Source organism: Watersipora subatra, chromosome 2 (genome assembly GCF_963576615.1).
Source record: "Watersipora subatra chromosome 2, tzWatSuba1.1, whole genome shotgun sequence".
Classification (NCBI taxonomy): Eukaryota; Metazoa; Bryozoa; class Gymnolaemata; order Cheilostomatida; family Watersiporidae; genus Watersipora; species Watersipora subatra.
In genome coordinates, this window is record NC_088709.1 from 7858317 (window position 1) to 7872047 (window position 13731).

At 35.2% G+C, this 13731-nt stretch overlaps 2 protein-coding genes across 2 annotated transcripts in view; one reads left to right on the forward strand and one right to left on the reverse strand.

Moving 5' to 3' along the window:
* LOC137386979 (uncharacterized) overlaps nt 1-1359 on the reverse strand; it is a 37127-nt gene extending 35768 nt beyond the window's left edge. The window contains exon 1 of the mRNA XM_068073234.1: nt 1239-1359. The gene's annotated coding sequence lies outside the window, so the exon portion shown is untranslated. The remainder of the gene's footprint in view (nt 1-1238) is intronic.
* Nucleotides 1360-4126: 2767 nt separating this feature from the next.
* Nucleotides 4127-13430, forward strand: LOC137386917 (coatomer subunit epsilon-like). The gene is made up of 8 exons (XM_068073139.1): nt 4127-4256; nt 6143-6306; nt 6782-6934; nt 8526-8579; nt 9159-9240; nt 9610-9765; nt 12896-12964; nt 13108-13430. The coding sequence occupies exons 1-8, from the start codon at nt 4167-4169 to the stop codon at nt 13234-13236; spliced, it is 897 nt and encodes a 298-aa protein (XP_067929240.1). The 5' UTR covers nt 4127-4166; the 3' UTR covers nt 13237-13430.
* The last annotated feature ends 301 nt before the right edge of the window (nt 13431-13731 follow it).

A 13731-nucleotide genomic window follows, 5' to 3' on the forward strand; every position in this document is an offset into this window, starting at 1 on the left:
ATAGATTTTAGAGAAAATGTAATAACACTCACAAAAGACAGCTTGCAATTATACAGAAGGCGGATAGAAAAGTATGTGAAATCTATAGCTCAGAAAAACCTTCAATCATGGCTTTGCTACACACAAATTAATTAGTTGGTACAGTTTCTTCTAGAAATGCTAACTGAGTCATACGGTATGTTAACAGTTAACACGGTGATAGCCAGATGATGCTACGACATTGCTGCCGTTGATTGCCAGAGGTTTATGAAGGATGAGCGGAGGAGCCATAGTAACCTTAAATGTCACAGATAATGGGCCTTGTGTGGTAGTTAAGGATATCACCTAGTATAATAGCTCAGCTAATGAGCTAGAAGTATAAACTCTGCTAATCAGTAATGGAGTCAGCATCTTTTTGAGAGCATGAGCTGCACTGAGATTGCGGACTAACAGTTCATACATCAGAGTTTTTATCAGTTTGTGTATGCGAAGAATCGGGATGATCACCATTCTCTAAGTTTTTAAGTGGACTTGATCATAGTTAAAGAGATGGGGCTGTTTTCAATGTTATGGGCGGTTATGGCCTATGACTTCTTCAAAGCTGTATGCAAGATTAGACTCAGCAAAACGCATGGTGTTGGCTACTTGTAGCTTATTCAATTCTCTATAAATTCAATTTTCGTAATACCTGTAAATTCTTTCGAAGTCAGTAGCAACATATTCCGAAAAAAGATACCAAGTAGTATTCAACTTTAGTTCTGTGTTACTGTTAACTAGTGTACAATCAGGACCACATTCAGAGCAAAGAATGTACAAACATCTGTTAGTAAACTGAACTGTGACAACAGCATAACATCTTCACTTTAGTCATCGCATTGCCATGCCACAAAAGCATGACATTTGTATTATGCCCTTATGCTTGATGGTTGCATCAATGCACACCTTCTTCCATTATCCAATAGTTTGTACCACAAATTAAAAAAAAAACACTGAACGTTTATTCAAAACATCTTCATTCAAAAGTAGCAACTATTAAGTTTTTATTACCAAGTAATGATGACAAAAGCATAAATTTGCGTTAGTTGCCGTGAATGAATTATGACTGATAACAGTGTGTTCCTTTGCTAAGTTATATAAAAAAACGTTAAAATAACTTATCATACAAACTGGTGATATCTCCAAAGATACGTTAGTTCATCCCGTGCAACAGTAATAAATAAGTCAACACTTATCATTATTAATCATAAATATTTACATACCTTGAAATACTTGACTTGAATATTTCAAATGACTCTTTCTCTGCCTGAGACGAACGATACTAAGCGGGCATCGATAGCTCACTTCAAGCCTGTCGCGCTAGCTGGTCATTTTGGGCGGGCGCTTGTAGGTCGTACACAGAAGGCTCTAAAAATGCCCGATGGTTCAATAGCGTAGAACTTAGGTTATACATATACGTACTGTGCCTGCGCAAAAGGTTGTCACCTCTTGGTTTCAACGTGCAGACTATTTCAACGATTGTTCATCTTTTAATTAATTATGGTTTAAACAGCTGTTGCAGGATGTAACACAATATTTTATTGAAAACTTGAAAGCAAATACCATTAAGCTAGAAATATTTGCAACATTTTAAACAATGACTAGTAGTTATATATGACGCTGGTCTTTTTAGGAGTACACAACCAGTTTGGAGCTCTTTGTAATTGTTGATTCAATGAAAAATAGCTTTTACACTTTTACAGATTTTACACTCATAAAATGTGACCCTTGGTAAAAATAGTTTGAAAGTCAGAACACAATATTTAGCTAATATTTGTTTTACGTGTATAAATAAATACAATAGGTTGAAGAATAGTTAGCACTTAGCTTTCACCTGCTGTCAACTTCAAAAATGCAGTCATTCTTTGCATCTCGTTTTACTCAGTTTTAGAGTACAGTCTGTTGAGGGTATATACTGCATCCTTAGAAGTGATGGTAGTTAAAAGCTAAGCACTAACTAATCATTAAACTATATTTAAATGTAGCTCTGTACTTTATGTTGAGCGCTTGTGACCAACGTTGAATGTACTTGAGTAATTAAATTTTAGAGAACTATTTACTACAACAGTACATATATCTACATACTGTTATATATATGTATATATATATATATATATATATATGTATAAATATACATTTATATATACATTTACATATACATTTATATATGTATATATATAAATATATATATATAAATATAAGCATAAACGTTAATTGTGCTCAATTATATATATATAGACTTATATATATGTAATGTATATATAAACAAATAAAAAAATATATATACATGTATATTTATATAAATATATATATATATATTTATATAAAATCAGTAAAACAGACTATAACTTTAGATAAAACACTTGATTACTATTAGTTTTATGCTTGGTAAGAGCAATTTTCAGAATCTTCAGCAATCTGAAGATTGCTCTTACTAAGTAAAGTAAAGTAAGTAAGTAAGTAAAGTAAGTAAAGTTTAGTTGAACCATATAAAATAATCATCACAGAGTAAAAATGAATCTATTAAAAGCCTGTTAAAGCAAGGCTAGTAACTTGATTAGTTTGCAAACAACTTGACTTTCCTTTAGAGCAAAGACGCTGAATTTTTTATAATGCATCATTTCAAAGATGAACTAGAATAAATGGTGCAAGTTATTGCTCTATTGGCTGCGTCATCAGCCGCACCACCAGCATAGTTTTATTTGTTGAATCATAGCCCTAGGTAAAGTTCAAGGGCTCAAAATTTGCATAGCTTGTTCTAATCAGTCCGATGTAAACATCAGAACACTGATTCTAGTGAGTATAATGCTGTTTCTTTCAAGGATTTCCATTAGGAGGCTGGTACAAATGATGCTCAAATATCCTCCTTTATTGTTGCGAAATAATTTTTTAGATTCAAACCAACTAAAGATAAATGAATTTACTAATAATTAGGCATAGTTTATGTAAACTAGTTCATTAACACATTTATTGAACTGAAAAAAAGTCGAAATTAGGATTTTCTTACTCTTGTTAAAGCTGAAAAAGATAACTCTCAGGTTCAGCCAATTACATATGAAGAGATAATTAAACCTTTCAGTTCCAAAACCGATTGTATCGGGATAAGAGACTCGTCTCAGCGTACCAATCCCATAAAATCCCGTCTAAATTTATTCTTCAGTAGGCCTTTTTATTAAATTCATTGTTTCTTGACAAAACTGCATTATAACTTATAATTATTGACAGTAGCAATTACGATAGGCTTTGTACTACTATTTTGAGGCTAATAATTGTGCATATTACACATGTGCAAGAAGTATACGTTGCAACAATTTGATCTTTCTTCATGGAAAACTAGTCAACATGAATGCACACAATAATTTGAGCTCTGCAAAAAAACATTAATATAATGCTAGCCTGTTGCACAATAAACGACAGCTATTATTAACTTTTCTACTTTATGTTCATGTGATGATCAACATGCATTATTTGTCATCATCAGAAAACCATCAAAATATTAACACAAGTAGGCTTTGGTACTAAAAGAGATAGAAATCAGAGAAGAGGGTGACCAAATAGCCTGTGACCCTCAAAGAGTTTTAGCTCTGACAATAATAATCTCAGTTATTAAATAGAGCGCTGAGGTTCAGCTGTATGATGTAAGACGAGCTATTTAACTGCAGCAGTGAGCATTGCTGCATTGAGCATTGCTCAAAGGACAAAGAAAATCAAAATATCTGCGTAACCAAAAAAACTGCTGAGTTCAATTTTGGCAATGATTAAAATTAATTAATTCATCTTTTAACACAAACTTGCGTATCGAAAATGAAATAATTTTGAGTTATTCTCTCTTAATTTCCCGCAGAATTGTGAACTAACATTATTTTCATAAAAGAAATCATGATTGTCAATAGCCATATAAATAAAAACGGACAAAGTTGTTTTCTATGCTGTTTGTTCGATTGAGAAATTTCTTTCTCTCCAAGAGCCACCAGAAACACCAGCAATAACAAAAATCTTTATGGAGTTGTTTGCTCCTTTACAGTTTTTTTATGGAACTATATTTCGATAATAGTTGAATGAGTCTATTTAAATTTGGGACATCCGTCAAGTCGTTGGGCTATATTACTAACCGGATACAACAAAGCAAAAGACAGTGTACACATTTAACCATGGCTGATGTTGATGAACTTTTTGAGGTTAAAAATGCCTATTACACTGGAAATTTTCAACAATGTATAAATGAAGCACAGAAGGCGAAGGTATCGAATTACGCAGTTGTTTTCTGTAAGACTATTGATAGGAAAAGCTTTGTTGGCTGAGGTCATGAAGCCAATGTCATACCAAACGTTGCTGTTATTTTGTGTGAAAATTTATTAATAGTCCTGTATATATTTTTGTGTAATTTAATAACGTTTTATTTGTCAAAGCTATGTTTGGTAATTAGATTTTTGCTGATGAATATTTTATTTCGAACATTATTTATATTCGTTAGTCATTAATCTTCGCTTACGATTTTAAATAATTTGACCGCTTAGCTCTTGTTATGAATAATACAGGTTTGCAATTTTTGAAAGCAGTTGGCCAGTAACATATGGTCACCCATTACACAAAATTTAGTTATAACCTCGGATTGACTTCACTTCGAATTTGCTTGGCCAAGGAAATTCTACGCGAGCCAAGTAAAAAGGCACCAGAATCATTCGCATTACTGGGAAAATTCTTTATTTTATTTGGATTACGGTATAAACAGCCCAAATGTCTAATTAGTTTTCTCTTTATAAGCTTGTGTTAATGTTCATATGATGCCAGTGATCCGCATCTTACAGGGTGCACTTTAGTAATGACCTAGTTCATTTTTACCCAACCGGTTACCAATTCAAAATCACATTGACAATAGCCTCTTCATGTTAAAATACTGAATGTCTCAAATGTTTTATCAGGGTTTTTTACACGCAGGTTCTTTTAAATGCAATGCTTTTTCAATTAAAAAAACATGCGCTTGTTGATTTTGTTGCTGTAAGGAACGAATAATTAAATTGGACTGTGTAAGTAAAATGTTTCCCAAATTTGATAGCAAAAGTATGTCAAAAAGTTATATAGGTTTTCTAAAAAGGCAATACTGAATTTGTCTTCTGATGATTAAGTAGGTGTCTATTAAATCATAGTATCAGCAAAAATAGTCAAATCCCAATAGTTATTTAAGGCAAGTTGTTAACGAAGCTACGTGTAGGATAACATGATACCCATTTTACATACGGTTGAATAAGAGTGAGGGGAGTTTCATTTGACATGAACATTATCATATGTGCTGTTCACATTTATTCAACACTGTCTTATAGTTGCACTTATGATTACAATTTTATTATGGGTTTTGGTGTTCGGTAGTAGTCGTAATTTGCATGCATCATAACTTAGGTTTTCAGTACTATCTAAAGGCTAGTCTGCTTCATGAAACCTGTTTCAGAGTGCATAATGTTTTTGAATCTTTTGTCCATCATAACATATATTGTCCTTCCATACTTTCCAAACTTTGTGAACACGTTTTTTCTCATTTTGTTTTACATTTGTTTATCACTTGACATTATGTTCATTAGTGGTATATATATATAAATGAGGTCTTTTTAGTAAAATTTTATGAAACTTATAGTCTGCTTTCACGAAATCTCGCAATCATGATTAATCTTACTAACAGTATCTCTAAGAATTGCTTGTTTAGAGACTCAAATTTTACTACATGTCTTTATTTAAGTTTGCATGACCTTAGCCTGAGAGCCCTTAACTCTAAGGAATAGTCATATACTTGTGTTTGTAACTAGGCCTATATTATATTATGGAATAGCCATCTCTTCTCAAGTCAGTCTAAATTTATTTGTATTCGCTCAGAATACTGTAAGTTGAAATAGTTCTCAAAGGTAAATTTCCACTGATCACGCGGTGATGAAGCATTAGAGATTCATGTGGTTAGTGCAACTAACAGTATTCTTGTTATAAGCACAAATATTATATTATTTTAATTATTAATAGCCTGTCATGTCTGTAGCCAGTAACTCGTAACAAAATCTTTAGAGTCTCTCCGACAAGACATAGGCTACTGTTCGATTTATTTTTGTCTTTAAATAGTTATGTCAATGTTTTTGGGTTGCAGCCAAGTGGAGACGATGGAAGAACCCAGAGAGATGTGTTCATGTACAGAGCATATATAGGTCAGAGGAAGTACGGAGTAGTGCTCGATGAAATTCGGGCATCAGCTGATGAGGCACTTCTCGCTGTCAAGTTGCTCGCAGATTATCTATCTAATGAGAGCAAAAGGTGTGTTCATTATTGCTTACGTAGATATATATACCATTATTGCTTACGTAGATATATATACCATTATTGCTTACGTAGATTTATATATATATACACCATTTTTGCTTACGTAGATATATATATATGTATATACACCAGTTTTTGTATTTATTCCTTTGTATCAGCGACCGGGTCAATAATTCTACAATAATAGCTTCATTTTACTGAGAAATCAATCAGGGTTATAGTAGAGCCTACCTCTATTATGAAGAGTTGTTTTCTCTAAGCAAAATATTTGAGCATTAATCGATTGCTTGTGTTTGGTTCAACCCATTTGGAGAATTTGCATGTCTTTCACAGGGGTTTGTTTAGTTTATAGCCATCCTTCTATTCTATTGTAGCATTTGCCTGGTCTGTCTGGTTAGATCTACCAGCTTTGCACATGCTGTATCAGTCAATATGTAGTCTTGTGACATAATGGCTTCTTGTATGACAGGGCTAGGATTGTTACCGATCTTGATAAGAAAGTATCTGGCAGCTTTGATCTCAGCAATGCAACATTCCTTCTCATGGCAGCCAACATCTATTACTTTGAAGGTAATCTAGAGGCAGCACTCAAACTGTTGCATCAGTCAGACCATCTCGAGTGGTGAGTTCATTTCTCTTTTGTATGAGTTCCTAGCTTGCTACTAACATGTATGTATATATATATACATCTATATACAGTCAAACATGGATAACTCGAACTTCACGGGACCGAGCGAAAGTGTTCGAATTATCAGAGCGTTCAAGTTATCAGAGCACTGTCACAAGTCCATGTATTTACTTATTTATTAGTAGATACATGTACATATACAAACTATAATATAAATCAAAAGCACAAATGGCTTGTTTCAAATTAAATGCTTCTAATGTAAAGTTTAAAACGTTTTTATCAAAAAGTATGGAGATTTTTCTATCACTTGAGATTGGTTTGTTGTTTGAGGTGATGGTATTGCCAGGACGTTTTTTTAGATTGACATTGGCAAAACTTGATCGTTGTTGAAATGCTCAAAAGAAAAGACATATTTTTCTTTTGAGTGTTTTACCCACGATCAATTTTGCCGATTTTTCTTGAAGTTTATGCAAAGATTACCTCACTTTACCTTGCTTCCGAAGGGCGATCGCTAAGCGGATGTTTGGTATAAATCAAATTTCACCAAACCTTTAGAAAAGTCGTTGACAAAAATATTTTGCTGATGAATAACGACGCTAATAACGACGCTTATGAATTACGAAAAGTTGAGGTTTACCTCTATGGCTTGGAATCAAGTGATTTTTTAAAGCGATAACAACAGTTTCGGTAGCCGTTGGGCAAAAAACAGTTCGAGTTAACAGTGTTGAGTTCGAGTTATCTATAGCAATTTATCATTACGTGGGAACGGACCAAAGAAACCGTTCGAGTTAACCGTGTGTTTGCGCTATCCGTGGGCGAGTTATCCATGTTTGACTATATATATATATATATATAGATGTTTTTCTTGCTTTTAAATGGGCATCTAGTCAGAGATTTGTGTCTCAATATGATTATTCAGCTGTTCCAATGGAGACAATAGCTAGATGAGGAATAGTCAGTTAGAGTTATTTTCTCTTGGGAACAGTATTTAGTCAGGGAGTGGCTACCATAATAATGTTATAGTCAGAAGTTGTTTTTCCACAAGTATCCAGTAAAGTATTTATTCAGGGCTATTGCTCTATGAAAATCTATCTAGTTATGCTTAAATGTTCCATGGTAGCATGGCTAGTTACTATCTCAGATCAGTATGTCTACATGGGAGTTATTGCTACACCGAACAGCGTCTAACTGGAGTCACTGTATCAGCGTAGTGTATTAATTGGTAATGTGTTACGTGCAATTTGGAGTTGTTCGACAACAGTATATATATTTGATATTTTAGCTTGCACGCTGTCCATCCTAATTATTATATTACGATTTGTTCCTTGGAAGCATCGTATAGCAAGTAGCTATACTGGTTGTTATTGTATTACATGAGAGATGTGCACCGTGTAGCTCTAATGTGTGCTACTTACCTAGATGGTATTTAAACAAGTGTTCGTTTTGTATGAGCTCATCCCGAGGATGAACGAGTGGTACTCCTAACACTTGCTGTTGTCTACTCCAGACACAGAGTCGGTATACATAGGTTTTTATCTTCTTATGGTGAGAGTCACAATAGAGTTGGATTCTGTTCGTTTTGCAGCATTGCTCTGATGATACAGATCTACCTGAGGATGGATAGAGTTGACTTAGCCAGGTCAGTGTCAGAGCTCGGTGACTGTAATATATGTTTTATATGGTTGTCGACTGTAATATACGTTTTATATGAGTGTCGACTGCAGTATATGTTTTATATGGGTATCGACTGTAATATATGATTTATATGCGTGTCGGCTGTAATATACGTTTTATATGAGTGTCGACTGCAGTATATGTTTTATATGGGTATCGACTGTAATATATGATTTATATGAGTGTCGACTGTAATGTATGATTTATATGAGTGTCGACTGTAATATATGTTTTATATGCGTGTCGACTGTAATATATGTTTTATATGGGTGTCGACTGTAATATATGATTTATATGAGTGTCGACTGTAATGTATGATTTATAGGAGTGTCGACTGTAATATATGTTTTATATGGGTGTCGACTGTAATATATGTTTTATATGGGTGTCGACTGCAATATATGTTTTATATGGGTGTCGACTGCAATATATGTTTTATATGGGTGTCGACTGTAATATATGTTTTATATGGGTGTCGACTGCAATATATGTTTTATATGGGTGTGTTAGTTTGTTGTCATATGTGTTTATGGTATATCAACAGGAAGGAGTGGGCTAAGATGCAGGAGAAGGATGAAGATTGTACAATTTCACAGCTAGCCCAGGCTTGGATATATATTGCCATGGTAACTAATAAATGTTGTTTTGTAAATGTACAAAGCTGTTGATTATCTTACTCAGTTATGCGATTGGTCTTTCGAGTAATGGCTAATCAAGCTAATCAAACTGTGATTGGTCAGTTGAGTTTTAATATGATTGGTTCATCAAGCAATGTAAGATATGGGATTGGTCTGTTGACTTGTGTGCGACATGTCATTGGTCAGTCAAGCGTAAGACGTCAGGCAAAGCTTTGGGCAAGTTTTGTTGTAGTTACAACATTACTGATGTGTCTGTTGATTTTAGCTGCATCAGCTCAGTTATTACATCAGCTTTGGTTTCAAGAGATGATATGTACCACCTCAACATGACATGTAGAGGTGCCACATATTTTACAGGGTTCAGACAAACTAAAGGATGCCTACTATATATTTCAAGAAATGGCTGATCGCAACACTGCCACGCCTCTCCTACTCAATGGCCAGGCTGCTGCCTATATTGCACAAGGCAAATACGATGATGCGGATACTGTGCTGCAAGAGTCTATGGACAAGGTGCATATTACATGTCAATGTACATATATATTGTACATGTATATCAGGCAAACTCGGATAACTCAAACTTCACAGCACCGAACGAAAGTGTTCGAGTTATCAGAGCGTTCAAGTTATCAGAGCACTGTCACAAGTCCATGTATTTATTAGTAGATAAATGTACATATACAAACTATATATAAGTCAAATGCATAGATGGCTTGTTGCAAATTAAAAGGCTTCTACTGTGAAGTTTAAAAGAAATTTCATCAGAAAGTATAGATACTTTTTTATCACTTGAGATTGGTTTGTCGTTTTAGGTGATGTGATTGCCAGGACGTTTTCAGATTAAAATTGGCAAAACTTGATCGCTGTTGAAATGCTCAGAAGAAAAGACAGCATTTTCTTTTGAGCGTTTTAATCCAAGATCAAGTTTGCCGATTTTTATTTAAGTTTATTCGAAGGTTAGCACACTTTTACTTGCTTTTGGAGGGCCATTGCTAAGCAGATGTTTGGTATAATTTGATTTTTTGCAAACCTTTAGAAAAGCCGTGAACAGAATTATTTTGCCGACGATGGTAATAACGACGTCCAAGAACTACTAAAAGTTGAGGTTTATCTCTATGGCTTGGAATAAAGTGATATTTTAAAGCGATAACAACCGTCGCAGTAGCCTTTGGGCAAAAAACTAGACCAAGTTGAGGTCGAGTTATCTAAAGCAATTTATCATTGCGTGGGAACGGAACAAACCAATCCGTTCGAGTTAACTATGTGTTCGAGCTATCCGAGGACGAGTTATCCGAGTTTGACTGTATATCTGTCTGTCATTATTCAGTTTGTGCAGGAATAGCTATTAAAGCTAGGAATGAAAGATCCGCGTCGTACTGGATTTGATCTTGAAACCTCCCTTTCACCAGACGATGAACTAACTAATTAAGCTACGCTAGATGCAACGGATTCATTAGGCAATATGAGCCGCTATATCGGTTAAAGTACACATAATTGTCTGCAGTACGCAACGTCACCAAAGCTTGCTCTCACGGCTCTTAGTAAGTTTAGCACTACGATAGTAGCGTACTCAAATTAGTCATTGGCGATGTGCTAGGCTAATGGCAAGTGACAGGAAGCTACATTACCTGCCACTGTTTATAAGCTGTTTTTAATACCCGTGCAACGCTAGGCATTCGGCTAGTATCACATATATGTATATTCAAATGTAGTGTACAAACTATTGTTTTATCTATATATATAATATATAGTTATGTAGTTCTAAGAATAGTTTGTACATACATTCCACAATCCACATTCACCTGTGAAATGGAAATTTTCGCGAAATAGAAACCAGATTGAGCCGTAATCGTAACACTTCAGAAAACTTCAACTGCTGTTTTAACCTTCACAGTTACTATGTATGTACGTGTCTCTGTACGTTTGTTGGCGGTTCTCTGTATATGTAAGCGAGATGGGTAACTTCCATTCAGTAATGGCAAAGTGATCTAGAGCTATTTCTTGGTAGTGATTCTATTTTTAGCACTGACATCAACCAGCTTATTGCTAGGAAACTTTCATATTAATAGAGTGCAAGTTCCTGTTCATGTCCCAGAGACGAGGCTGCCAGTGTATCACAGTGTACCACATCGTATCACTGTATACCACAGTGTATCACAGCGTATAAATATACAAATGCTGGCCACCAAATAGCAGCAAAACTGCAATAACTCAAGTCATGAAGTTTGCTGTATATACATGTGTGTGTGCCTGCATGCGTGTGTCCTTGTTCACTTGTACGGCTGGACTGAAATATTTTTAAAAGTATTCCTTTGGGGTGAAAGTTGGATTTGACAGGAAATGTGCCATTTTCTTGTCCTATAAACAGATATCTGATGTAGAACTCTTGCACGTGAAAACTCATTTTTAGCAGTAGTTATTGTCTATTTCTATAAATAGGGAATAGTGTGTAGTGTTCATGCCCATGCCCATGGGGTGGCATTTGGATACCTGTTCATACATCAGGACATCTGTTTATGTCTGTCACAGTGTGCTAAGACACTTGCTCATCTAAGTCACTTGGCATTAGGATACTTATTCATGCCTAGAATTCATACCAGTTGCTTGATATTAAGGCACTTGTTCATGTCTGTCGCATGACGCTAGGACACTTATTCATACCAGTTGATTGATACTAAGGCACTTGTTCATGTCTGTCGCATGACGCTAGGACACTTATTCATACCAGTTGCTGGATATTAAGGCACTTGTTCATGTCTGTCGCATGATGCTAGGGCAGTTATTCATACCAGTTGCTGGATACTAAGGCACTTGTTCATGTCTGTCGCCTGATGTTAGGTAGCTTCTCTACACTACTGTTGTTTTTGCGGAGTTGTCCCCTGTCGAGCGAAGCGAGCAAAACAACAGCTTGTCACAATACACACTGTACATGATGCATCAGCTGCACTGAAAGGGAGTTGTTCTCTTCCGTCTATGCGACTTGGCTACGATATTATGTCGGTCGCTCCATTAGTAATCATAACGGATTTGGCCCAAAAATTAATGTAGTAAAAAAAATAAGATGAAAACGTTTAACCGGAGATCAGTCTCTGTGGTAAACTTTAGTAAAACTTAAGAATAAAATAAATTAACAATAACATCAATAAGAACAATTAAAACTGACTGAGTGCACAAATAACAACATGTTTAGTTGCTGTTGTTGCTTAAGTTCTTAAGTTCTACTAAAGTTTACCACAGAGACTGGTCTCTGGTTAAACGCTTGTATCTTATTTTTTCTACATTAATTTTTGGGCTAAATCCGTTATGATTACCAATGGAGCATCCGAAATAACATCGCAGCCAAGTCGCATAGACGGAAGGGAACAACTCCCTCTAAGTGCAGCTGATGCATCAGGTGCAATGCGTATTGTGACAAGCTGTTGTTTTGCTCGCTTCGCTCGCCGGAGCACAACTCCGCAAAAACAACAGTTTGTCAAGACAGGCTAGTTGCTAGGGCATTTATTCATGCCTGTTGCTTGATATTAAGGCACTTGTTCATGTCTGTCGCATGATGCTAGGACACTTATTCATGCCTGTTTGATATTAAGGCACTTGTTCATGCCTGTCCAGAACACTCCAACGTATTCCTCTATTTTTGTCACAGGATAGTAACAATGCAGAGACGCTCGTTAACATGATAGTACTTTCTCAACTGACAGGCAAAGCCCCAGAGGTCAGTCAACCACGTCTGCTTTCTTTTATTTCTTCCTTTTGACTTAGTCATTGACACTACAGCTGAGTGGATAACATTGCTGACATGGACATTAAATCAACTCAATTATTTAGCATTCTTCAAACTTTGTTCTTTGATCACAGGTGGCCAACAGGTACTTGTCTCAACTGAAGGATTCTCACCGGAGTCACACTTTTGTTGCCAACTACTTCGCAAAAGAGGCCGAGTTTGATCGCCTCTCTACAAGTTACTCCGCTTCTGTGCAGACATGATCCAAGGAAAGGCGAAGAATTCTTGTTTTCTCGTATTGTCACATGAACCATCACATTAGCATTACATTACAATGACTTTATAGGAATTAATTAGTGGAGTTTATAATAAATACACAGCATCTTAGAACCCATGTGCCGTTGTTATAATTTATATAAATATTTGAAATGGTAATAAATATAAATCTAGTATCGTATTATGGTATAACTGTGTCGTAGCATGGTAGGTAGGAAAAGTTTTCTCTCACTAACGTAGTGAGTTATGGGCGGTATTATATATATTAGTGACAATTGCAGTAAAGTCAATAAACAAAAGGTTGGTGTAGAATATGAGATATTTATATATATATGCAGAATATGAAATATATATATTATTTTACATCAATCTCTGCGTTATTCATTTTACTGCAATTCTCGCCTTACGGTGGTTTTTATCTTCTAATTCTTTGACTTGGGTCGGTGTAGCAGTACACCATTTTTTAAGTTGTACGTAATGTA